General features: G+C 38.9%; 1 protein-coding gene across 3 annotated transcripts; it reads left to right on the top strand.

Annotated features, from left to right (window-relative positions):
* The first annotated feature begins 274 nt into the window (after window positions 1–274).
* LOC130706704 (nuclear pore-associated protein 1-like) lies at window positions 275–26043 on the top strand. Of its 3 annotated transcripts, none has more exons than XM_057539406.1 (4): window positions 275–1135; window positions 3799–3901; window positions 17507–17640; window positions 25428–26043. In XM_057539406.1, exons 1-4 carry the CDS (start codon window positions 304–306, stop codon window positions 25454–25456), a joined length of 1098 nt encoding a protein of 365 aa, XP_057395389.1. In that variant the 5' UTR covers window positions 275–303; the 3' UTR covers window positions 25457–26043. The 3 variants fall into 3 exon arrangements, with proteins under 3 accessions (XP_057395389.1, XP_057395388.1, XP_057395390.1); XM_057539405.1 differs by lacking the exon at window positions 25428–26043 and adding an exon at window positions 18411–21063; XM_057539407.1 differs by lacking the exons at window positions 3799–3901; window positions 25428–26043.
* Window positions 26044–27402: the final 1359 nt, after the last annotated feature.

The raw sequence follows: 27402 nt of genomic DNA, 5'->3' as shown, positions 1-27402 counted from the left end.
AAAGAAAAAAGAATGAAAAGAAATGAAGACAGCCTAAGAGACCTCTGGGACAACATTAAACGCAACACCTGCAGAGCTGGTGCCCAGGCAGGGTGAGCTCTGGAGGAGAAGGCTTCCAGAGTCCCCAACGGTCTCTGCACGGTGGCCCATCCGGTGCCAAACACCTGCCACCCACAGCGAGAAGTCCCAGCCGCTAGAAAATCCAGAAGGGTTCAGGCTCTTTGCCCTTGGGCCGGGTTTCTCCACGGGCTGGGCTTGCCTGTGGCCCCCGCCCCCGCCTGCCCTTGCTCTGTGACACGTACAATGGAATGTCACAGCACCAGGCTGAGCTGTTCAGTGCGTGCTAGACCTCGAGAAGAGTTAGAAGCTAGGGAGCAGCTCTCCCACTTTCACTCTCTTTTCTCAGATCAGGCAGGCAGCAGCTCTGATATGGAAGCTATGGACACCACACCTCCTTCCTGGGCCGTCACTGTCCATTCTGCCCCCGTTTTCCCCAGCCCCCCATTTACGGCTTCGGCTGCCATTGGTCATTCAGCAGGCGGCACCTCTGACCCCGAAGCTATGGACACCACACCTCCTTCCCGGGCCGTCACTGTCTATTCTGCCCCCGTTTTCCCCAGCCCCCCATTTACGGCTTCAGCTGCCATTGGTCATTCAGCAGGCAGCACCTCTGACCCCGAAGCTATGGACACCACACCTCCTTCCCGGGCCGTCACTGTCCATTCTGCCCCCGTTTTCCCCAGCCCCGCATTTACAGCTTCGGCTGCCATTGGTCATTCAGCAGGCGGCACCTCTGACCCCGAAGCGATGGACACCACACCTCCTTCCTGGGCCGTCACTGTCCATTCTGCCCCCGTTTTCCCCAGCCCCCCATTTACGGCTTCGGCTGCCATTGGTCATTCAGCAGGCGGCACCTCTGACCCCGAAGCGATGGACACCACACCTCCTTCCCGGGCCGTCATTGTCCAGTCTGCCCCGTCTCCAAGTAGAACCACTACCCATTTCACACCGCTGTTCCAAGTTCTGGGAACACACCACCCAGTGGTAGCAATGCCTCAGCCCGTGCCTCGACTCAGTTACCTGAAACGCCGGCCAAAAGATAGACCAACCTTTCAAAGTTATGACAGAAAGCTGAGTAAGTTTTACGCGTGGAATTGCAATTACTATTATTAACAAGCACAACTGTAGTGCTTAGACTACAACAAGTACTATTGTAAGTGCTTAGCAAATATTAACTCACTTAATCCTCATAATGGCAACCCTATAGGTACGTAATATTCACCTTTTTGGGGGGAAACTGAGGCCCAGAGAGGTGGAATAGCTTGCCTAATGCCACACAGTAAGTAGGTGGCAAAAACCCAGGACTAAAACCAGACCGTCTAGACTTTCATCACTTTGCTGTGTCACCTTATTATAAGTTGTGGTTAGGGAAAGGACTAAACTGACAAGACTCTGAACTAGAGAAGGGAGAAATGAGAAAATGGGTGATCCTAGAAACTAGAGAGGATTTAGGCTCAGAAATTTCTGGTGATGAGACCCGGAAGAACAAGAACTTGGTTGGAATATTAACTTGGGGTAGTATCTGAATCCATCGAGAAATGGTCTTGTTTTCTTTAAAATTTAGAAAGGCCAGTTGGATGAAGATGAATGAAAAAAAAAGTAGAAAGGAAAAGAGGAAGGTGCCTTAAGTGAGACATAACCTCTTCCCTCTAAGTACTGGGGTGGGCATCCTGTGGGAAAGGATGGAGCTCTCTCTACCAGGTCTGTCACCAGGATGAACAAGGAGAAACATGGCAACCACTGTACTGGTTTTGATGATCCCTCAAAACCAAGGCTTCAGTTTCCGAGAACGACCTACAGTAGCGTACCTGCCATGTGTCAGACATGCCACCAAGTGTGTTTCCAGTCACACATTTTAATTGGAGAAATAGTTGCTATGAGGTACGCATTAGTTTCCTATGGCTGCTGTAACAAATTACTACAAATGTGCTTGCTTAAAACAAAACACACTTATTTTCTTATGGTTCTGGAAGAGAGAGGTCCAAAACCAGTTTCCCTGGGCTGGAACGAGGAGTTGACAAGGCCGTCCATCCTCCTTCTAGAGGCTCCAAGGGAGAATCTGTTTCCTTGCCAGCATTCCTTGACTTCTGGCCACATCAATCCAACCCCAACTTTGTCATCACATTCTCTTTGGAGTAAAAACGCCCTCTGCCTCTCTCTTATGAGAATACCAGTGGTTACATTTGGGTCCATCCAGGTAGTCTAGGAGACTCTCCCCATCTCAAAACCCTTACTTTCATCCCACTGGCAAAGTCCCTTCTGCCATTTAAGGTGACATTCACAGGTTCTGGGGATTAGAATGTGGACATTTGGGGGCAATGGTATTATTCAGTCTACTACAAGGTAGATACTATTATCTTTCTCAGATGCAGGAAATGAAGTTGAGGGAAGCAATTTGTCTCAGGTCTACAATTTCCAGAGTAGAGATTTAAATTCTGCCAGTGAGACTTCAGGACACACTCTAACCAACTTTAATCTGTGTCCTGAACTACTGCATAATCCTTGGTGAAGAGTCACACTTGGGTATCAAGACCCAATTGAATACAACACTATGTTACTGTCTCACCTTTCACTTTATTTGCCTGCTGTATTCATAAGTCTTGCCCAGAGCACAAGAGTTCAGAAAATTGTTATGCAGGTTTACTAAGAGAACGCATTTACTGTTTGATGTGCATGGAGTAATGGAAGGTTTTTTAAAATAGAATATGCCACCAAGTAGTGTTATCACCATTTTACGCATTTAAACAACCAGACAACAACAACGAAAAGCTACAGATGCAAAGGTGTCAGGGACATGTCTAAAGGTTAACTGCCAGGAAAAGGGCTGGAACCAGATGCCAGATGCCCAGGCCTGAATTCATCCTGTCCAGTCCTGATTAAGCACCTGTTCAGACGGCTTGTGGCTCATCACCCAACACCTGAGTCTTTATATCCCAGCTTCAAGACGGAAGTTAGCCGAGGGATCACAGACACTGTGCTAATCACTAATTCGTAATCTGCTATCCCCATCCTTTGTGGGACAGAAGTGGGCACTTCTAAAATCCTTTTCTGCTTGAGAAAGAGCAGAGCAGCCTTTGCTCCTCTGGCTGTGGCCTAATGTGCTTTGCAAAGGTGATTTGGCAAGTGCAGCTGCAAACCCATCTCCAATATCACACGTCTATGGAAAATTCCAGTCAGGTTTTAGACCCAGTCACAGTACATTTTCCTGAGGATCAGTAATGATTTGCTGAGGATCAGTAATGCTCTCCGTATGCTGGCTGACAAGGCCATGACCTCTGCGCTTACTATACTCCCTTTGTCAGCTCCGCTCTGACACAGTTGTCCGCGGGATTCCTTAGGAATATTGGAGGTATTTAGGCACAATTTCAGGGGCCGCTCTTGCCTGTTTCCTCTCATTTCTTAATCAACATTTCCCAGTTGAGACTATAAATAATTCAACTTGGGTAGGTTATCAGAGGCATTCTTCCCTACTCTACTCCATTTGAATCTCTGTGCTCTTCAAGTTTCACATACGTGGCATCACATATTTCCCATCATCGCTGTTTTCAGCAGTCAGGGCTACATAGGTCATTGGCAAGTTCATTAGCCTTTCCATTTCTTTCCCTCTTGACTCTTTAAGAGTGATTTGCTAAAGACTGTCCGCTTCGATGTTTTACAAGGCTCAGTGGTACAGAGGCAATATTGGAATTCTGCCCTGGAGAAATAGACATTCTGTTAATTGTTCTCCTCCTCTTATAGAACAGGAAAGAGATGCATCTATCACACGGTTACTCAAGGTTTCTCTACTTGCATTGCCAAGGATCTTCATAAGACTGGTAATACTCACATTTTCTGTTGGAAGGTAAGTTGCATTCCATAAAATTAAATCCACACCATATGAGAACTTTAGTCTAACCTCTCATCTATTGATTCATGAGGTTTGACTCACTGAGATTTTCCCTCCTCATACTATTGTGAAGAAAAGGAATTGTTGGCCAAATCCATGGTCAAATATTTATATTTGGTTTCCCAGTTTGTCAGTTATCTTTATGTTTGGGTTGCCTTTTGCTGTGCAGAATTCTTTAATTTTTATGAAGTCAAATCAACTCGCCTTTTTCTTTATGATATCTCAGTTTCATGTTCTGCTTAGGGACAGACTTCCTCATAACAAGAGTATGATTTCTCATCCTATCTTACATTCTTCTAGGTATTTGTTTCTTGCAATGGAATGTTACCCAATGTATGCTACACATGCAGTCCTCGCTCTGAACAGTTTGCCCATGCATGAATTTCAGTTACCATGATTTAGTTAAATAATCCCAGGACCACAACAAAACCATCAAATTTCAGTTACTGCCATACTAACTGTGAGGAAGGGCATAAAGTACAAACTTCACAGCTAGTTCTTAACTCCACAGATCACCCGGGATATAACAGATGTGTATCATGGTCAGTGAACAATCAGGTCCCTTCTTTCAAAGTCTGTAGGTGATTGGTCACTGTGCATGTTATTCAGTTCACCTACAGACAGCAAGGTCCATGTATTGCTTAGAATTGAACCGTTTAAGCTTCAAGTATTTTGGAATTTTCCAGCTTTGTTTTTGTTCTTGACTTGCAGTTTGACCTCGCTGCAGTCTGAGAACAGACTTTATATGATTTCTGACATGTTAAATTTGTTAGAGTGTGTTTTATGGCCTAGAATGTGGTTTGTCTTCGTGTGTACTTCATGTGAGCTTAAGACAATGTGTATTCTGCTGTTGTTGAAGTAGTCTGTAGATGTTTATTATATCCATTTGGTCGATGGTGTTGCTGAATTCAGCTATGTCTGTACTGATTTTCTCCCTGATGGATTTGTCCATTTATGATAAAGCGGTGTAGAAATCTCCAGCTATGATAGTGGATTTATCTCTTTCTCCTTGCAGTTCTATCAGTTGTTGTCTCACGAATTTTGATGCTTTGTTGTTAGGCACATAAACATGAAGAATTGTTATGTCTTCTTGGAGAATTGACCCCTTTATCATTATGGAATGTCCCTCTTTGTCTGATAATTTTCTTTGCTCTTAACTCTGCTTTGTCTGAGATTGATACAGCTTCTCAAACTTTCTTTTAATTAGTGTTAGCATGATGTAGCTTTCCCCAACCCTTTACTTTTAAGCTATATGTGCCTTCATATTTAAAGTAGATTTCTTATATTTGGATCTTGTTTATCGATCCTCTGTGACCATCTCTGTCTTTTAACTGGTGTATTTATACCATTGGTATTTAAAATGATTATTGATATCATTGGATTAATACCTACCATATTTGTTACTGTTTCATATTTATTGCCAGTGTTCTTTGTTCCTTTTTTACCTTTCACTCTTTTTCTGCCATTTCTCGGTTTAATCAAGCATTTTATATGATTCACTTTTCTCTTCCTTGAAAATCCAGACACGATGCACTGGTGAAATTCACTGCAGTACATAGTCCTTTAGAGATGTGGTGTTATAGAAGCATTGCATAGTCTTATGATTAGGTCTCAGTCTTATAATGAGCATGTGCTCCTCAGCTATGAATGTCACAAGTGCCTCTCAGTATTTTCCCTCACCTTAGGTGAAACCCAGTGGCCGGCAGGGGTCACGGTAGGATATTTCCCTTCCCCCAGGTCAGTTAGGCTCTGACAAAACCCCATAGGTTAGGCCTCTGGTAAAACAGTTTCTCCTGAGGGCAGGCCTTATGAAGAACAGCAGAATGCTCTGGTGTATTTCAAAATTGCTCCTTTCACCCTCCCCCTGCCAGAATTCCAAGGGGATTTTCCTTTGACCTTCACCTGGTAGTCACAACCCGGTAGAGCTCAAGAGACAAAACTCGCAAAAGGATAGGGTCTTCCCTGGAGTTTTTACCTCACAGACTTTTCCACACAAGCCTCCAGCAATCCTTCAAATATAGTTCAGGTTTTCCTACCTCACCATTGCTTTCCACAGAGATTTCTGCTCTTGGGTTTCTGTTCCGGTAAGTTGTTACTCTCTGTATCTGCCATCTGCCTCTCCAGTTTTGGGCACGGTGATTTTTCCTGTGACCTCACTTCTCTAATGAATCTAAGAAGAAGTGTTGATTTTTCAGTGTGTCCAGATATTGACCTGTTAGGACAGAGTGGCAACTTCTAAGCTCCTTCCTTGCTGGACTCAAAACTAGAAGTCTCATAAGTTTTTTACAGTGGAATAAAACATGTTAATTTTCAATACTTCTAATGTTTTAGGTTGCACTGTATTAACTAAATACAAGATTTACTAATTTTTTTAAGTCTATCTATAACTTTATAACAAACAAGAAAGTTTCTGGTGTTTTTGTCAGAAAGATTTTAAGGTCATAGAACAATAATATTTTCCCCATCAATCACTGAGATCAACTTTGCACAGTTCAGCTTCTATGATCATTTTTATAGCTCCACAGTGAAGACAGCCTGTACTTTATTTACCCTATATTTTATTTCTCACATATACATGGGTTCCTATTCTGCTTTAATAATCTACTGATGTACTGTTACAGCGTATTAGATTCTTTTAAACTACTGAAATTTGGAGTGTGTTTTGATATTGGATATGGACATTTCTTTCCTCATTCCAACTTTATCCTACTTGAAAAAATCTGCTTTATGGTGATAAATCCCTCTTGATCATAATGACTTTTTAAAAATATGTTGCTGGAATCTATTTGCTAATATTACTTAGAACTTAAGATCTTCAAAGAAATGTGCTTCTAGTTACTTTCTGGGTAAATTTTCCATATCTGATTTTTGTATTAGGACTCTTCTAATTTTTTGATACATTGGAAAATAACTGATGTCTTTCTAAGGTGTATATCTTTGATTATATTTTCTAATTTCATAAAGCTACTTGTATTCTCTACTCAAAACAGGAGTAAATAATGGCTGCATATAACTAATCAGTAATCAGCCATTTTGTCCAGATTTTCAAATGTGTTGGTATAAAGCTACCATAGTATTCTTTCGTAATTAAAAAAAAAAAATTCTCTCTGTGTTATAGCTAGTCCCATCTCGATCATATTTGCCAAATATTGCTTATTTTATTGGTCTTTCTAAAGAACAAGCTTTTGGTTTTATTTGCCAAGTTTACTGCTTTTCTTCTCTATTTTTGACTTTTCTCTTGATTAATTTTGTCCTTCCACTCTTTTGGATTTACCTTGTTCTTTTTCTACGTCTACTGTCCAATACCTGTAGCTTCAAGAGCCATTTTCAACAACTCAACCAGCTCTGCCAGCTGTGTCACGCCCACTTCATCATATGCCATTAGAACTTAATCTCATACACTGGGTGAAGACTCAGCAGCCTTATTTTGCTTTCAAAATTGTTCTATGGCCTTGGATCCTTCTTCTTCTCCTAAATTACCACTATCATCAGGGAAAATTCTAGTGGGCCTAGAATTCTAGGCTTGCCTTTCCTCCAGTTTCATAATAAAAGAAAAAAACATTTCCACCCTTTTTTTGATGTTGATCGAAAATTTAGCAGCACTTCTTTGCACTGTATTCAAATCCCGAAATATAAGCAAGCCTTCATGCACACAGGCTCACTGAAATGTCATAATTTTAAACTATGTATGACCTTGAACAGTGACCTTTCCAAATACTCTACACTCTTCCTAGGTGTTCAGAGTTTTTCATTCCTACATCTTTTACACATGGTCGATTTGTGTCGTAAGTTCTTCCTCCCTCCCACTTCGGAGTGTATATCCAAAGGAAACATCATCATTTTTGAAGAGATATCTGTACTCCCACATTCACTGTAGCATTATTCACAAGAGCCAAGGTATGGAAACAACCTAAGTGTCCATAGTAGATTAAAGGATAAAGGAAACACGGTATATATATACAATGGAATATTATTCAACCTTAAAAAAGAAGAAAATCCTGTCATTTAAGTCAACATGGATAAAACTGGAGGACACTATGCTAAGTGAAATAAGACAAAGACAAATAGTGCATGATGTCACTTATATGTGGACTCTAAAAAAACAAGGAAATAAATCAACTCTTCCCTCCCTGGACATTTTCCTCAGCAGAATCTAGCAGCCTCTACTATGAGTCTTATCTTTTTTTTTTATTGTTTGTACCAGATCCCAACCCCAGGGAACCTATGTATTTACCAATGTATATCTAGATTATAGTTTACCATTGTTCTTTTTCTTTGTAATTCATTCCTTCCACTTCTGGCATCAGAACCTCATTTTTCCTTTGGAGGAGTCCTTGTGATTCAGGTAGGCTGTGTGTCTCCTCCCTAGGCTGTGTGACTTGGGGTTGGCTAGACACAGTGTTTTATATATACTCTGTATGTCCTAAGTACTTATTTCTCTGTTTTCCATCATTTTCCCTCCAAATTTTAGTGTAGTTATTTTTTAACTGACATTTGTAATCCTTTCTTTTGTTTGACTAAGGTACTGTTCAACCAATCTTCTGAGTGCTTAATTTCAGCTTTTTTAATTCTAGAAGTTTCTTTTGGTTGCATTTCACAAATACTTTTTGCTTAAATTGTATATGTTGTCCTTTTTTTAATACATTCATCATAATTTTAAATAATAGTTTCATTGATATATAATTTACTTTCCATATTATTTAAAGTGTACAATTTAATGTCTTATGCATCTGCCACCACCATCAATTTTAGAACTTTCATCCACCTCCCCAAAAGAAAAAGAATCTATTATAAGTCACTCACTCCCCCATGTCTCCAAACCCTAGGCAGCCACTAATATCCTTTGTCTCTACAGATTTGTCTAGACTGGACATTGCATACAAATGGAATCATACGATTACTTAGCATGTTTTCAAAGTTCATGCATGTTGTAGCATGTATCAGTACTTGATTTCTTTTTATGGCTGAATAATAATAGTCCATGGTGTGGATATTACTATGTTTCATTTATCCATTCCCAGTAAATGGCCATTTGGGTTACTTCCACTTTGGGGCTCGTATGAATAATGCTGCTGTGGTTGGGTTTACGTGCAAGTTTTGTATGCAGGTCTAGATTTGTTTTTTAAATTAACAGACTATTTCAGAGCAGTTTCTGGTTTACAGAAAAATTAAGCAGAAAGGACAGAGTTCTCATACTTCCTTACCTCTCACCCTAGTTTCCCCTATTATTAACATCTTACATTAGCGTAATACATTTGTTATAGTTAATGAACCAATATTGATACATTATTACTAACTAATGTCCATGCTTTACTTTAGACCTCACTCTTTGTTTTGTACATTTTATGATTTTTGACAAACGTACAATAACCTGTATCCACCATTACAGAACCATACACAGGAGTTTCTCTGCCTTTAAAATTCCGGGCTTCACCCATCCTTTTCTCCCTCCCCACAACCTCTGGCAACCACTGATCTTTTGACTGTCTCCACACTTTTGCCTTTTCCTAAATTTCATACAGCAATCATATAATATGCACGTAAGCCTTTGCAGATTGGCCTTTTTTCACTTAGCAATATGCATTTAAGCTTCTTCCATGTCTTTTCGTGGCTTCATAGCCTTTTCTTTTTAGCGCTGAATGCTATTCCTTTGTACGGATATACCATAGTTTGTTTATCCATTCGCCTATTGAAAAACACCTTGGTTGATTTCAAGTTTTGGCAATTATGAAAGAAACTGTTATAAACATCCATGTGCAGGTTTTTATGCGGACATAACTTTTCAGTTCCTATGGGTAAATACCAAAGAGCATGATTACTAGATCACTGTATGGTAAAAGTATGTTTAGTTCTGTAAGAAACTGCCAAGTATCCTGCTAGCAACAAATGAGAATTCCAGTTGTTCTGCATCGTCAACAACTTTGGGATTTCAGTATTTGGATTTTAGCCATTTGAATAGGTGTGTAGTGGTATCTCACTGTTGTTCTAATTGAAAATTCCCTGATGACATGGAATGTGTAGCATCTTTTCATATGCTTATTTGCCATGTGTCTATTTTCTTTGTTTAATCATAGTTGTTTTGTTTTGTTTTTTAACCGCCTACTAACTCTTGTCCTCCTGTGTCTATTTACATTGTCCTTTTTTTTTTTTTTTTTTTTTGAGCTTTTAATCATTTAGTCTTTTTCCTGGTATGTCCAATTATTTTTTATATTAAAATTGGGCTTAACTTATTTTAGGAAACTATTAAGATACCTCCACATTCTGGATGCTGTTATCGTTCTCTTGAAAAGATTTCCTTTTGCCCATGGCAGACAGTTACTATAGGGACTGGAAACCTTAGTCCATTCTCAGTTTGAGCTCATTCAAAGCTGTTTTTCAGTCTGTGTGAAGGTTGCTCTATTTCTGTCTTGTCCTTCCTCTACGGGTGTTGCCCTTTGGGATTACCATGTGAAAGTTTGGATTCTCCTTATTCCCAACTACCCTTGTATTTGTTAGGCTTTAAATGTAATGGTTCCCCCAGCCCTGTGAGACTAAGGATATGTGTAGCCTGTCATTCCATTAGTTGTTGCTTTTAGCTTGAGCTCTTGCCGTTTGGCTTCTGTGGTTAGAGTCTTTTGAACTCCTTGGCTTTTCAGTTCCTAGGCTGTATGAGTTGAATCAGCAAATGCCCCAAGGAGAAAAGCTGCACCAAATGTCAAGCTTGCGTTTGTGTTTCCCTTCTCTCCAGAACTTGGCCCACATGTCTCGGTGTCTCTCGAACATTCGGATGCCGGCGAACAGATGTTTTCTTACTTTTTCCAGGTTTTCTAAAATTTCTTTAGACTTCACCTGATCTTACGTTATTACTGAACTATCATCTCAATTATCCCTAGGAAGAAAATTTACAATTTTATGTTTTATTTTTTTATTTTCTATATTAACTCAGTTTCTGTAGAGACCTTTTACCTGATTGTTCAGTCTAGTTCCTGTGTTACCAGTAAGATGGAGATAGGTGGAGGCTAAGAATATTGGGGGGGAAATCACTGACGAATGATAATGTCTCGTTCTTTTTGTTTTTCCTCTCCTTATTTACTCTGGCAGCCTACATTTGCCCTTCTTGATTTGACCCAGTTGCCCAAATAAGCAACCCACTCTGGCAAAGACCTGACTTTACTCTCATAAATGTCTGCATGTTAGGATTAGCTAGATGATGAACACCATGCCAGAGTTCTTTGTGTGACCAGTCAGAATGGCCATCATCAAAAAAATCTATAAACAATAAATGCTGGAGTGGGTGTGGAGAAAAGGGAACCCTCTTGCACTGTTGGTGGGAATGTACACTGATACAGCCACTATGGAGTACAGTATGGAGGTTCCTTAAAAAACGAAAAATAGAACTACCGTACGACCCAGCAATCCCACTACTGGGCATATACCCTAAAAAAACCATAATTCGAAAAGAGACATGTACCACCATGTTCAATGCAGCACTATTTACAATCGCCAGGACATGGAAGCAACCTAAGTGTCCATCGACAGATGAATGATAAAGAAGATGTGGCACATATATACAATGGAATATTACTCAGCCATAAAAAGAAATGAAATTGAGTTACTTGCAGTGAGGTGGATGGACCTAGAGTCTGTCATACAGAGTGAAGTAAGTCAGAAAGAGAAAAACAAATACCGTATGCTAACACATACGTATGGAACCTAAAAAAAAAAAAAAAAATTGTTCTGAAGAACCTAGGGGCAGGACAGGAATAAAGATGCAGACGTAGAGAATGGACTTGAGGAGACGGGGAGGTGGAAGGGTAAGCTAGGATGAAGTGACAGAGTGGCTTGGACATACATACACTACCAAATATAAAACAGATACTAGTGGGAAGCAGCCACATAGCACAGGGAGATCAGCTCGGTGCTTTGTGACCACCCAGAGGGGTGGGGTAGGGAGGGTGGGAGGGAGATGCAAGAGGGAGGAGATATGGGGATATATGTATATGTATAGCTGATTCACTTTGTTATAAAGCAGAAACCAAGTCACCATTGTAAAGCAATTATACTCCAATAAAGATGTCTAAAAAAATGTTAGAGAGTAAAAAAATTCAAAAGAATTGGCCACACTCCTCCAACAGATTCTCTAACATTTAGCAGAAGAGAATTCACACTGAATCTGGCTTATGAGTAAAAGACAAGTCAGCTTTAAAGTGGATCACAGATGACAACATTTCTTTTCCATGTGCCTGCTTTGGAGCCATATTTCTGCTGACCACTCAAAAACTTCCTCTTGAGTATTCTGTGATATATTAGAACCAGGAATAAGGGATGTTAGTGCTGGAAGGCTCAGCCGGTGGTCTGCCATTTAATTCACATATCCTTTCTGCACCAGACTCTTTTAAGATCACTGAGTTAGCCTAAGAATTTTGAAGCTGTGGAATTCAAGACGGTACATTACAATATGCCAATATTACTATTCTCCTGCTCTGACATTCTCCACTGATGGACAGATGAAGGAGAAGGAAGGGCAGTCACCAGTAACTGAGAGTAAATGAAACTGGAATATTATAATTCCGTATCATTTGAGTGACTGAATTGGCTGGCAGAGTGTTCTCCAGTTAAGGGTGAGGAAAGATTAATTCTGCACATGACACCACTACTGTATTTATACAAGTCTACTGGGACAGTTGTTTGCCTTGAATTGTTTCCTTCATTCATTTCGGTCAGACAGTTGTGTTGACTGATTTTCCTTTCTGATGTATGAAATGGCTGTTTGACTGAATTGACCATTTAATTTCCACTGATGCACTGTAAAAACAATACATTAGTCAGATTGGATTGGCAGGTATGAAAATGTTTACCCCAGAACTAGACAGAAATATAATATTGCCTTCTACAGAAATGTAAGTCATATGCCCTGGATTTGGGGGAAATGTTCCAATTTTAACTATTTTGCCACTTTCCAAACATGTAGGGTCACTGATCCCATAGTAAAAATAAGAAGATCTGTGAAGTCCAGATAAAAATAGTTTTGTGTCACTCTGACAATCACATAACACAAAAGAAAAAACTATTATGAGATAAATTTTACTGAGTTTCATACTTAGCAAGAGGTGTTTCTGTGTAAACTTCTGAGTCTTATTCTACAAGTTCTTTAGGAACAAACATTTCAAATATATTCATAGAAAACCCTCTTTATTTATAATTTCATTCTTCCAATGTTTATAGTTACTATGACAGGCCATTTCTCCATGTCCCATCCCATGATTCTCTGCTCCCATTGAACATTTGGAAATTGGTGGCATGAGCAGGAAAGTGAAGCAGTTTTTGAGATTATTGAATAATGTTGATGTTATAAAGACTGCTTTCTTCCACAGTTGACAAACTTATTATGGTACCGATGGTTGGATACTACTCTTAGAGATGAAAAAGGTCTTAAGGAATCTTCCATATTCCATTCACCAATCTGTGTTCTTGTTCAAAGCAAAATTAATTCCTTTCAAAATTAACGTGTTAGCTTAATAATAATTTTTTTTTTAATTTTTATTTATTTATTTATTTATTTTTGGCTGTGTTGGGTCTTCGTTTCTGTGCGAGGGTTTTCTCTAATTGCGGCAAGTGGGGACCACTCTTCATCGCGGTGCCCGGGCCTCTCACTGTCGCGGCCTCTCTTGTTGCGGAGCACAGGCTCCAGATGCGCAGGCTCAGTAGTTGTGGCTCACGGGCCTAGTTGCTCCGTGGCATGTGGGATCTTCCCAGACCAGGGCTCGAACCCGTGTCCCCTGCATTGGCAGGCAGATTCTCAACCACTGCGCCACCAGGGAAGCCCTTAATAATAATTTTTAATCTTAAAATAATCTATCTGTGAGAATGGGAATTTTTGGTGGGAAAAAGTGACAGAAGATGGGACAAGAAGACAATTCATAGAAAGACAAAACAGAATTTTTTAAATGGTGGGTACGAACTTCTGTTTCCAACTATATCAGTTTACCTTAGGAAAACATACTAGAAAGGCCAGATAAATCATAAGCAACATTTGACTGTGAGCGTTAGAAAGCTACTGAGGTAGCCATGACCTAGAAGAGTAAAATAGAGAAAGAAACTCACTGAAGTGAGAACAATATTCTGCACATGCTTTTCTAGCCCAGTCATTTAGAAACTACCGATGAAGAGCAAAAGTCTGAGAAACCAAATGTGACTCCTAAGAGGTAGAAAAGCCAGTAGATCTTAGGACAATGTCATAGGACTAAGGAAACCAGAGTTGGAATTGAGAAATAACAAGGCAGCTAGAATTTTAAGGACCAAAACCACAGAGAGAGTAAAGATTCAGAGAACTGAGCTGGATTCCGCAACAGTGTTCCCTTGCAGTATTTTCCATGTATAAATAGGTAGACAAGGCAAGATGCTAAGAAGTCAAACAAAAGCTAACTGAAGTCAAAGCAAAGACTTAGTTGGCTCATAATGCTGAAGAGACAAAACGGGGGTTCAGAACCTATGAAAGATTTCTGGCCCAATGGAAAACTAATGATATGGACTAGGACATTGAAAGTCTCTACATATGTGTGTGTGTGGGTGTGTGTGTCTGTGTGTTAGGAAGGTTGATGCAACATCTACATTGAACCTGATAAAGAAGGAAAATGAGTATGAAGTTGGTCCAGTGACTGAGGTGATCTTCCCCTCTGCTCCCTACCTAAGAATAGGAAATTCTCTCCTCAAGAAAATACAGTTGACCCCTTGAACAATGTAGGGGTTAGAGACGCTGACTCCCTGTGCAGTCAAAAATCCACATATAACTTTATGGTCGGCCCTTCTTATCTGTGGTTCTGAATCTGAGGATTCAACCAACCACAGATCATGTAGTACTGTATTACTTACGGGAAAAAAATCCATGTATAAGTGGATCTGTGCAGTTCAAACCCAGGTTGTTCAAAGGGCAACTGTAATGTCATTCAGATTCTCTACAACTTGTCATATCCCAAGTCTGGTATTCATTCACTGAAGAACCACCAGGACTACCAAGAAAAGGAGAATTAAATGAATAAAAAACAAAACAGAATCAGAATCATAGATGACCTAAACATTAAAGTTCATACATATTTTGGTAAATGTTATCAAGTTCAAGAAAATAGATGACAAGGTGGAGAATTTAACTTGACAACTAGAAACTAGGAACTGATTGAAGTTGAACTGATAGAAATAAAAATTATACGAAATTTAAAACTCGGTAGTGGATTGGACACAGGTAAAGAGAGGTAAGTGAACTGGAAGATAGAGTAGTAAAAATATTAAGACTAAAGCATGGGAAACGAAAAGAATAAGAAGTACACAAAAGCGCCTTTGAGACATATGGGCCACAGGAAACATTTTTATCATATGTGTAAACTGGAGTCCAAAGAAAAAAGGAGAGAGAGATTGGGATGAAAACAATATTTCAGAAATAACAGCTGAGAGTTCTCTCAAACTAAAAAGAATATATGGAGCCATACATTCAATAAGCACTAAAAAAAATGCAACAAGAATAAATACAAAGAAAACCACACCTAAGATCACCACAGTACAATTCATGAATAACAAAGAAAAACATGACATCTTAAAAGCAGCCCCAGGAACAAGAGAGAGATTCCTTTCAAAGGAACAGGATTAAGATTACAGCTTACTTCTCAACGAAACTGATTGGATACTAGAAAATAATGGAGTAACATTTTTAAGTGCTAAAGAAAAGAGCTGCCCATTGGGAATTCTAGAGGCAGAGAAAATGTTGTTTGGAAGGAAAGATGAAATAAGGAAATTTGCAGACAAACAAAATTTAGAAAATATGTTCTCATCAGAACCGACTGAATTAAATTATAAAGGGAGACCCCCAGGCAGAAGGAAGGTTATCACAGATGAAAATAAGGACTTTTATAAAGAATTATGTATAACAGAAAGGATAAATAAGTGGATAAACCTAAATAAAATCTAACTGCACAAAAGAGTAATAATAAAATATATCAAAAATTGGAATGCATTAAAAACAAATGGAAGAGGAAAAAAGTAGTCAAAGAAATTTAAGATCTCAGCATTGCTTGAGAAGCAGTAAAAAAGCTAATAAGTCATGGTACATGTGTAACTGCTACTTATGTAAAAATAACAAGCTAATACAAGGGAAAATGGAATTTGAAGAAATCTAAAAGGAAGAAAGAAGAGCAAAAGGAACATAACAAGGTGGGACAAATAGTAAACAAGGAGTAAACGGTCTATAAGAAAATACATTAGGGCCTCCCTGGTGGCGCAGTGGTTGAGAGTCCGCCTGCCAATGCAGGGAACACGGGTTCGAGCCCTGGCCTGGGACGATCCCACATGCCGCGGAGCAACTAGGCCCGTGAGCCACAGCTACTGAGCCTGCGCGTCTGGAGCCTGTGCTCCGCAACAAGAGAGGCCGTGACAGTGAGAGGCCCGCGCACCGCGATGAAGAGTGGCCCCCGCTCGCCACAACTAGAGAAAGCCCTCGCACAGAAACGAAGACCCAACACAGCCATAAATAAATAAATAAATAAATAAATAAATAAATAAATAAATAAAATTATTTTTTAAAAAAAAAGAAAATACATTAACTGTAAATACTCAAAGGACAAGGATTATTGGAACAAACAAAAAACCTAATTCTATGCCACTTACAAGAGACAAGAGTCAGACTCTAAATTAAAGGATTCAAAAATTATGTCATAACAACAATAAATACAATTGAAGATTTTTTTTAATGTTAACACAGATTTGAAAGCCAAAATTATCACTGGCGATAAGGCAGGATAATAAAACCCACTGTTACTTTACAAGGAATATATTATATGTCTAAACTTCAATGCAGTATATGAAGGGAAATTCCAAAAAACTAAGTCCAAATAGAAAAATCTAAATTACCTAGATCAGTAACATAGAACCACAACAACAAATCAGCAGATGATAGAAGATCTGAATACCATCATTTAAAACTCTGGCCTAAATTTACATAAAACCCTGCACCAACAATGATGGAATATATATATTGCGCAGAAATTTTTAGGTGCACATGGCACATTTATAAAACTGACTATATGCTGGTTATAAAACAAGACTCCGAATAAGCAAGAAATTAAAAAATATATAACCAATATTTTACCAAATAGTTGGATATTAAAAACATACTTCTGATCATTATGTAGGTCAAAGATAAAGTTGCAATGGGAATTAGAATTTTATTAATTGAATGATAATGAAAATATGCCATAACACAACCTGTGGGTCGCAAATAAAGCTGTGGTCACAGAGAAGTTTATGTATTCAAATTATATTCTCTAAATGTAAAAGATAGCCTATCACCCTGAGGTAGGCAGCTCCTGAACTGTACCTGGTGGGGAAGGCAGGGCAGAACTTCAGGAGGCCAGCTGAGAGCACGGTGAACACCATGTCAGGAGCAGTCTCCAGGAAAGAGCATTTAATGTACAAAGGGATGACTAAAGTATATTTAAGAGCTAGCACCCTGACTCCTCTTAAGGATGACTTACGGTGCTGGGGAAAAAATAAGAAGTGCTCGATGTAGAAGGTGAATAACTTTGTAATTCCCAGGAGAATCTTGGTACCAGGACCGCAGAATGAAGAACTTGGAGTCCCCGTGGCTAATCCAGCGGAGGGAAAAGGAGAAACACAGACGGGAGAGAAAATAAAGGGAACCCTTGGTGCTGCTGCAGGCCCAAGTCCAGGTATGTGCTCTCTATCGCCACATCTTAAATAAAAGCCACCATGTTCCTCAGTCTTTCAGGTACTTAGAATTTCTCTTTAGAACCTGAAAATGGGGTCAGGTTTCCTGTCTGCATTGCTACGGTACAAAATAGAGGCAGGATGCTTGAAATAGTTCTCCATCTGGCAGAGGAGGCCTTGAAGCTGTGAGCCACTCACTGCGAACCAGCAGGACATGAAGGATTCTTGAGCAGATCTGAAGCTACTGGGAGGCCTTTCAGGAGTTAAATCCCATAGTAAATACTGTACCTTCAATGGCCCCTTCTCCCTCTCTGTCCAGTCTTCCTCCACGCGCGTGGGGGCCCAGAGGGGTTAAATGAGCACTCTTTGACTTGTACTTGGTGGTCCCAGAACTTGACTTGGGCTTGGAGACTTCCATGAAAACCCTGCCTTCCATCTGCTGGCTTGCGTTTCTTGGTCTCTCTGCTCCAGGCTAATTCCTTCAACCTGCTTTTTCCATTTCTGCCAATACTCCCCCTCTCCAGACCTTCCTAATGCTCTTCTGGGGTGGGAGGAGGCTTACTGAGGGCAATGTGTATTTCTAGAGGGAGAGGTGACCACATGACTTCACAGTGCTCGTCCCCTTGATTATTCAGTTTCTGTCTGGATTAGTCGTGGGTGTTTGTGCACCCCAGCCTCACCCCCAGGAGGCTTTAGAACACTGTCCTTATCTCAGCACTGAGCCTCTCTCTAGCCTCCTTCCCTCTCTCTCCTTACCCACCTTTACCCACAGACTCGCAGGCTTTCTGGACCTCTGAGGAACAGAAGCACTTCACAGAACCTCTGCTACAGAACCAAACATATTGAAATGACTCTTTACGAAGATATTGAAACAACAGAAAAAGAAGACATGACGATTGTTTCTCCTGAGGGTTCAGTTACCTAGGGGGCCTTTAGCAAACTTTGATTGATACATCTAACCCTTCCTTCCTTGGCAATAGTTGATCACACTGTGAGGAAAACAAATTAGAGAATGGAAAAAATAATATTTGGATTTCAACGAAATAATAAAAATGCAGGGAGTATCTTTGACTTTTGCAAGGTGAGAAGAGAGTTTACATTTTGATTATTTGATGGCAGGAATCCCTTTTAAAACAGGGCCAGTCTGCATGATGCATTGAAAAATCAACCTTTTCAAATATAGCCATAACCCCCACAAGATTTCTTGATTCCTCTGGGGTCAGATAAACCATCACATTTCACAGTGGTGCCCTGTACATGAAAGTGATAAACATAATCTGGAAGCACAGCAGTGGCTAAAAATATGGAGCTGGCAGCCATTCGCTGAAATGATTTTTTGCTTTTAATTCATTGCATAAAATGCTCATGTCCAAATTCAGGCAGGTAGATCTTACCAACCATCAAGAGCTTCAACCCTGCTAACAGTTAAGTATGCACTTTTAAACCCTACTTTGACTGCTCCAGAAACTTACTGGGTTTCTTCAGTGCCTCTGTTACTATTTCCTTTGTGTCATTTTGTTTTTCTTTCAAAACATAGCTGTGTGACCTTGGGGAAGTTATATTATTTCCTTGAGACTTGGTTGCCTTCTCTGTGAATATCTGGGTATAATTTTAGTATTGCCCAATAGAATTTTCAGTGATAATGAAAATATTCTACATCTGTACCGTGCAATGCAGTACTCAATAGCTACATGGAGCTAATAAACATCTTTGAAATATGGCAAATGCAACTGAGGAACTGAATTTTTAATCTTATTTTTAAATTTGTTTAAATATAAATAATGCCACGTGGCTAGCATCTGTTGACAGTACAGATCTACACAATATTTTAAGGACACTTTCCACTCAAAAACTCTACCATTCATTAACTCAGCCTAAATATTTTTGCCCTCTGACAAACAGAAAATAATTTATGCTTCCCTTGAAATTATTTGTCAAGACCTTTATCAGTTTGGGGTCATTCTATTCTTAAAATTGACTTTGCTTTATGAAACTTTAATAATGTTGGAGTTTCCTGCCCTTGGTACCACCTTTGTGATGATGGGAAATATTGTGGATGATCAAGGACCATTTCAAGAGATCATGGAGAGAAACCTCCTCCTGGATTTAATTTCATGATGAGGATGTCAAAATGCTGAATTACTTAAAATAAAACCCATACCGTTTTTATGCTAAGTTATATTCTACATGTAGCTGGAAAAATGTTAAAAATATTTTTAAAGAACTGCACATCTATTTTTGAAGCTGATTTGGCTGTTCAAGGCTTGCTAGCACTTCATCCATCTCAGTACTATTTCACTTCGTAAACAAATGCAGTTGCCATAATTGCTGCATATGTGTCTGTGTGTGTTCCCTTCTAGGTGATATGTTTTTGAAGTTGGAAACTATACTTATATCACAGCCCCTATGTAGAGCACAATATCCATTGCTAATTCAGATTGTGTTTTAAGATATGAGACAGAATTTAAGACTTTTATTATAGTCATAAACATCTAGCAAACCAACCAGAAAATAAAAGCTAATTTTCAATTGGTTGGCCAAGAACAAAAAAGAGAGGAATACCTAGTGCAAAACCGTATCTCTAATAACTACTGTTGGATTTAGAGCACACACATGCTAATAAACTTATTTTAAAATAACTTCTTATCAAAGATTTGAGGTTGGACCTGAAAAATTATATCAGAAGTGAAAGTAATCATGTGGTCTGACCAGCCTGGATCACACAAAGTAAGTGTATACTATATATAAAATAGATAAAACTACGAGGTCCTACTGTATAGCGCAGGCAACTATATTCAGTACCTTGTAATAACCTATAATGGAAAAGGATCTGAAAAAGAAATACATATATCTGAATCACTTGGCTGTACACCTGAAACAACATTGTCAATCAACTATACTTCAAGTAAAACAAAACAAAACAAAGTAAGTGTAAAGGGAAGTATAGTTTTATAAATTCACCTCTGATATCCAATGGACCAACTGAAAGACAACAGAAACTACCACTTTCTAGGAGACAGGACACGGCCAGCAAACTAGGCCGTTACCCTCGGTAACGGTCATACCTGCCAAAAAATAGACAGACTAGCCTGCATTCATGAATACATAGGAATTCTTCATTTATCTGGCATTATCAGGCAATGAGGTATTGTATGTTAGGAGAAGTTTTTTTTAAATGACGAATTTAAGAGGAGTTATTTTAACCTTCACTCGGTAATTTTTTTCTAAAATTAAGAAATGTATCCACTGGTGTATCTAATATTTCCTTGATAACTCGGGGTCATCAGTTCAATCAACATTTGCATGAATAATGCGAATGGAAGCAAGACAGGCATGCTTACTGAAACTGAAAATGACATAGCACTGGCTGGAATAACTGATGAGACAGCAAGAAAAAAACAAAAATGAAAACAAACCGTGCTCAAGAAACAATCAGTCAAGTTCTGACTTTCTGTACTTAGTTTCAAAAAGCGATACCACAAATCCCAGCCAGAGACTCCAGCATCATTAGCTGTCTTTCTCCTTTGTTTCCACCTTCCTTTCCTTTTCCTTCTACCCTAGATTGTTCCAGGAAGTGTTTATAGTTGCTTGCAAGACAAATTCTAATACTTGCTTTCTCTCACGCAAACTTCACCATATGTCCATGTCCTGGTGTCAGGCACTGATTTCCTTGCGAATTCCTCTCCCTTTCTAAGAGACGTTCTTATTTACCCAGATCCCTTTTTATTGGTGTCCTATTCCAGACTGCTCCACTCCGCCCATCCTCATCCTGTAAAATACATTCACACTCTTTTGTGACCCTACTTATTTGCCCATTAAATAATCAATCATAGAACTGTCGGAATTAAATAGAGAGAGAAATTAAAACACTGGAGTCACTTGGAGGGTTTAAGCAGCTCCACCAGAAAATACCGGGCATGGATTTAAAGAGGCTGCACGGGACTTGCGCTTGTCCAAGTTCTTTCTCAAGAAGTATCTGAAATAAGCCTAAATTCAGAGTTAATCAGATTGGCCTGCTTTCTCAGGTGGACTGGAATTCATTGCTCTTTCCCCTCAACTCCCTGATGTCAGTGGCACTTTCTGGAGATGAGGTGGACTTCTCTGCCTACTGCAGAAGCTCAGTTCCCCCCGGGCCCACTCCCTGTCTGAAATCCCACACTTGAGGCCAGATGCCAGCCTTCCCAGAACATTCGTGGTCTCCTTTCAGTTTTTGAACTGCTCAGATTGAGTCCCTGTAGACTCTTTCTCAGCCTGAAACCTGATCTTCAACCCCTTTCCCTGACCTCGATGGTTACCTTCCTACTTTACGCCTCAGGTCCTTTAGCCATAAAATGATATATTTGCCCTTAATTCTAAAGTCTTCTTTCTAAAGCTCTACAATGTGGTGGCTCCTTGAAAATGTTTCTCTTGCTGGTTTGAATTCTGTAGAGAATTAAAACCACAGCTACTCTAAAAGACAGTAAGTTACGTTGGATAAGGAAAGTGTGCTTTTGTAGTTAGAGTAACAGGGATGGAAGACGACTTAGTATGTTTTAAGATACTCATAATCCATTCTCATGAGAGTCAGGGGAAGAAGGGGAAGAGAGTTAATAAAATACCAAACGATTGTGACAAATTAAGTTCACCAAGATGTAGCTGATCAGTTACTACTTGAATAAGCCACACATATCCAATTCAAGTTTTCCTTTATTTTTCTGAGAAGGGATCCCAGTGAACTGAGTCCCATGTTCAGTAACTCCACGTTCAATGGCTTAGTCTTTCAAAACTGTTACGTTGCTGGAAGAAGAAATATTGCCCATCAGTCCTAACTGATGTTTAGCCATCACACACATTTGAAGTAAATTTATTGCTTTGCCTGATCTCAGTGTAATACATTCCAAAGGGGCAAAGAGCACACGAAAATTTATGGAGTCTCCATCTTCTACACTAAAGTGTGCAATCAATTACATATTATTTGGCCGTGAAATTCACAAGCCATAGGAACCACACCTTTAGCAATGTATACAGTGGTCAACAGCAGGTAATGATAATGATATAAAACAAAATAGACTGTGTATGTTGGCACTGCTGCCAATAAAGCAATCATTAAATGCATTCATACGCATCTACGTACGCTAGGTAAGCTCTTTGAGGGCTATTGCTATGAATTCGACATACCTGTCAGGATATTATAGCCCAGTTTCTATGGCCTGTATTCAAAGACGCTGAGAAAGGGTTCCTGTGGGTAAATTCAGACCTTTTCTCAATATAGAATTTGGGCAACATGCATTCTGAACAGCAAAATTTCACACTGCTTTCAATTTTCCTACACTAACTGCCACCTCAACAAATGCAGGATTAAGTATAATGGATTATAAGAAGTTAGAAAGGAAAGATGGAAGAAGAGAAGGAAGGTAGAAAAAAGGTGGGTATGGAGTACTTCAACATTTATGTAAAGAGTGGACCTAAAACTAACCTGAGGTTACCCTCAACTATTAGCATATGCTATAGAAACTTAAATGAAAAAATTTTTAAAACCTGCAAGGGAAACTCAAAGAGTCTTTGTTTTTTTTTACTTTACTGCATATACACGTCCATCTTAAATAGTCTATGTGCTTATATCCAATAAGAGAGCGTTGTTTTGCAAGGCTATTTGGGTTCTATCAGCATGTAAAGGTCGGACAACTCAACTTGAGCAGAGTTAGCCTTCAGGTGAATAATTGCTTCTTTCAGGTTGTGAGCATTTGAATTTTCCAGAAATGTTTCCCAAAAAATTAAAACTAAAAGAGTCCTAGGACAGCGTCCTTTAGAAGTTTTATAGTATCAAGGTTTTTGGAGGAAGAGTATCCTTGTCGATTATCAACACCATGATTCCAAGCAGGTCAGTTTATGCTGAGAATATTACATAACAGAACCCACTTCACCTCCAGTATACTGACAATGATCTTCCTTACTTCAACCTTGTGCTTCTTAGTAAAGTTGAAAATACTGAGCCAAGAACAGACAGTGACAATGCCAGAGACCCAGATGTACCTGTAGGTGCCTTCAGACAAAATCAGCCACCCAGGCTAAATAAAGTCCTGGTTCAAAACATCCCAACATGAATGAATCTCAAGAACCATATGCTGAGCAAGTGAAGCCAGATCAAAAGGGCACCTACTGTAGTATTCAACTGACATGAAATTCTAAACTGGGCAAAATTCATCTCGAAAGATAAAAAACAAATCAGTGGTTGCCTTGGGGTGGGAGATGGGGATACTTTTGCAAAAGCCTAGGAGGAAACTTTCTCGGGTTTTTGAATTGTTGTCTATCTTTATGGGGGTGGTAGTTATACAAATGTATACATTAATTAAAAGTCACTGAACCGTTAGCTACAAATGTCTGCATTTTGTTGTATGCAAATGATACCTTAGTAAGGTTGACTACAAAAGGAACCCAAAACAAAACAAAGCAGAAGAAAAACCTCTCAAGACCTCAAAGGAAATACACTGTTTTCTTCCAGGGTACCAGATTGGAAATAAGGCATTGGTCTGTTCTACCCTCAGATTATCCCTAGGATTATGTAGTCTATTTTAAAGCACTAGAGTCCCCTATCAGAAAAACTCACCCCATGTTTACTCACTTTGATTTCTTCTCTGCCTCTTCTCCCAACACAGTGAAGTCATTTACGGAAGAAAACCCAGCTTTTTCCAACTTTGCATCATCACATATTCTTTCCAAAGCTATTACTTATGGAATAAAATTTGGCTACACTTTGTAAAAATCTAGCTTTTTGAGCCTTACAAATCTTAGCGGTTAACCTACTGCCTCCATTGGAATTTGGGGAAAAAATTATTTTGCAAATGAATAGCTGAGATTTGACATTTTTGTTTTTTTGTGATTTTCTCTTCCCCTAAGAGAGAAGTGAGTAGGAATGAGAAACACATACATAAAGAAAAAAAAAATTATCTTGCTGCCTTTGCATGGTTATAATTTATAGGAGGCCCTCTTCAACAATAATCTATCATCAGAATCAATAAAATATAATCTCCATGAAGGCCAGGCCAGGATATTTGTCTCTTTTTCAGCAGATTGCAATACAAACCACATTCATGGATACGCTTCGTGATGATCTTTGTAATACTGTAACGGTTGACCATTTCCTCATGCCTTTTCACCTTAACTTAAACCTGCTTTTTCACTAATGACCTCACATTTCCTTCTCTGTCACTTGGTTGTCGGCCTCTTTTCCAACTCCAACTCCAACTCGCATTTCACTCTGGAACCAAAGGAAGACTCACACCTTCCTGCTTTTTAGTGATACCTCAAGGTCATTACCGTATTGCGATCACCCTGAAGAATAGCCAGACAATTGTTATTTCAGAGCCATCTGACAGTTTGTAGCTCTAAAAATTAACGAAGGACCGCATTTGTCAAAAATATCCTAGTTTAAGATTTTGGTAATACAGCAACAGTAATTCCGAAGTCATTTATGACAATCAGTGTGGGAAGCACCCTCCTTCGGGAAGATCCTTTGCCATACAATACTCTTTCCCTGTCAGGTGATAAGGAAGCATGGCTGTGCAAAGTAACCTTTTGTGGAAAGAAATACTTGGCTTCAAGAAGGCTTGAAGTTCATACATTTTTCTTGAATTAGATCCCCCATTAATTACTTTATCCACAAAGAGGTAATTATCAGAATTATGTAAGCGATTAAGGAGATGCTACTCCACATTCTTTCAGCTTGTTGACCTTTCTCACCTTATTTCATGTGGCTATCTGAAACATCAGTGATTTACATGTGTTTCTTTCTTTCTTTTTTTTTTAACAGATTTGTGTGTGTGTGTCCCCCCATGCTGAAAACATCATTAAAATAAAATCTCATGAATAGACTCTTAAGAAGCAGAGTCTACTTGAAGTCCTGGAAAATGTGAAAGCACTAATAATATTCATGGACAGCTCTACACTCTGAAAGTTACTGCAAATTTTGTTGATCTCTATTTTGTCTAGGAGTTTTTCAAATTTTCTACCATGATCATTTGTTAGTTTTATCATTACATAATAAAGGCATTACATCATACAATCTTTTGTTATCCATTGCAGTTTTAAAACTATTCCTTTCCTTGTCCTCAGCAGATATGTCATAGATTATTAGTACACAAGCAAACACTTTCAACGTAACAGTACTTTATAGTGAGAAGAACTATACTGAGCTATCTCTATCCTAAGACAATGCACTAGAAAAGCACTAGGAATTCTTAAGCACTAGGAATACAGAGACGATCAAGGGGCAAGTTCCTCGCCTTCGAGTATACATAATCATTATAGCAAATGCTTAAATAGCACTTAGTATATAACTCACCACAGCAGTCTTATTATACTCCTTTTTAATAGGTGGGCAGAGGAAGCCACAGGGAAGTCATAGGGTAAAGCCAGAATTTGAACCTACGTAGACTAGTACTCTCTCCACGGCTTTAACTACTACGTTAAAATATATATATATGAAAGTTATATATATATATATATATATATATATATATATATATATATATATAAAACTCCCAAGTATTCCAAAGTTACAAAACACTTATCTACCAAAACTCAGAAAGGAGCACACAAACTTGCATAGAAAATAAACATGTAAAAGTTCATAAATAAACCGCAATATAACCTGCTCCACATAATATACTGACTGCAGTGTCCTGGGCCTCTCCCATCCTTAGGTAGCCGGAAATTACAACAAAATAATACTTTTCACCTTTGGAAGCCACACCATCTCTCATACCACCCAACCAATTACTTGCTTAGAGAGAAGAGGAAATAAACCTGAATATCATAAATATATAAATATATAAATATATATATATATATATATATATATATATATATATATATATATATATATATAGCATTACTGATGTAGAATCATTGTTTAAAGACAATAACTTCAATAGCAGAGGGAACTTTACCATTGCAGGCTTCAGATTACCTATATATCATAAATATATAAATATATATATAATATATATATATATATATATATATATATATATATATATATAGCATTACTGATGTAGAAACATTGTTTAAAGACAATAACTTCAATAGCAGAGGGAACTTTACCATTGCAGGCTTCAGATTACCTCTATATTTCTCAGATTTCGTGCTAAATCATAAAATGCCATATTGTGTCTGAAGCTGTTTTTTCAATAGTCCATTTTCTTAAATGGACTAGCAAAGCAGTAAATACTGAGGAACATTTTGGCTCCCAAGTCCTAAAGCCATTCTGATTATGCCTGGGTGATCATGGGGACATCATTGGAACTACCAGAGGACTGGCTGAAATACCAGTGTTCTGGCCAGCTTATAAATTAGAAATTACACAGAATCCAATTTTAGTTTTTTGTTAAGTAATTCCTATGAGGCTTTTGGGCTGTCAGTGTAACGTCCTTTGATGTGTAATCTTTATCGATTAGATAGGGAACAATGCCAATCCCCGGCATAAATACTTTCACAATCTGACACTGAAAACCCACTGTAGGGCATAGGACCCGCAAATAGGATATGAATCACACACATCCACTCATTCAGACAATCCACAAATATTCATTTTTAAGTCTACTATATGCCAATAATGTACCGGGCTCTACGATGCTAAACCATGCTAAATGCTGAAACAGACATACTCAGTTCTGGCCCTCCTGGAACTTCTTACCTACAGAAGTGCCTTCATTGTAAATGGTCAGGTCTCAGCCAATGCTATTGTCAGAAGGTGACCAAATGATAGAGCTTGCTTTCTAAACAAG

This window comes from Balaenoptera acutorostrata, unplaced genomic scaffold, assembly GCF_949987535.1.
Source record: "Balaenoptera acutorostrata unplaced genomic scaffold, mBalAcu1.1 scaffold_376, whole genome shotgun sequence".
NCBI lineage: Eukaryota > Metazoa > Chordata > Mammalia > Artiodactyla > Balaenopteridae > Balaenoptera > Balaenoptera acutorostrata.
Note: the sequence above shows the minus strand (reverse complement) of the source record. Positions and strands in the feature narration are given on the sequence as shown.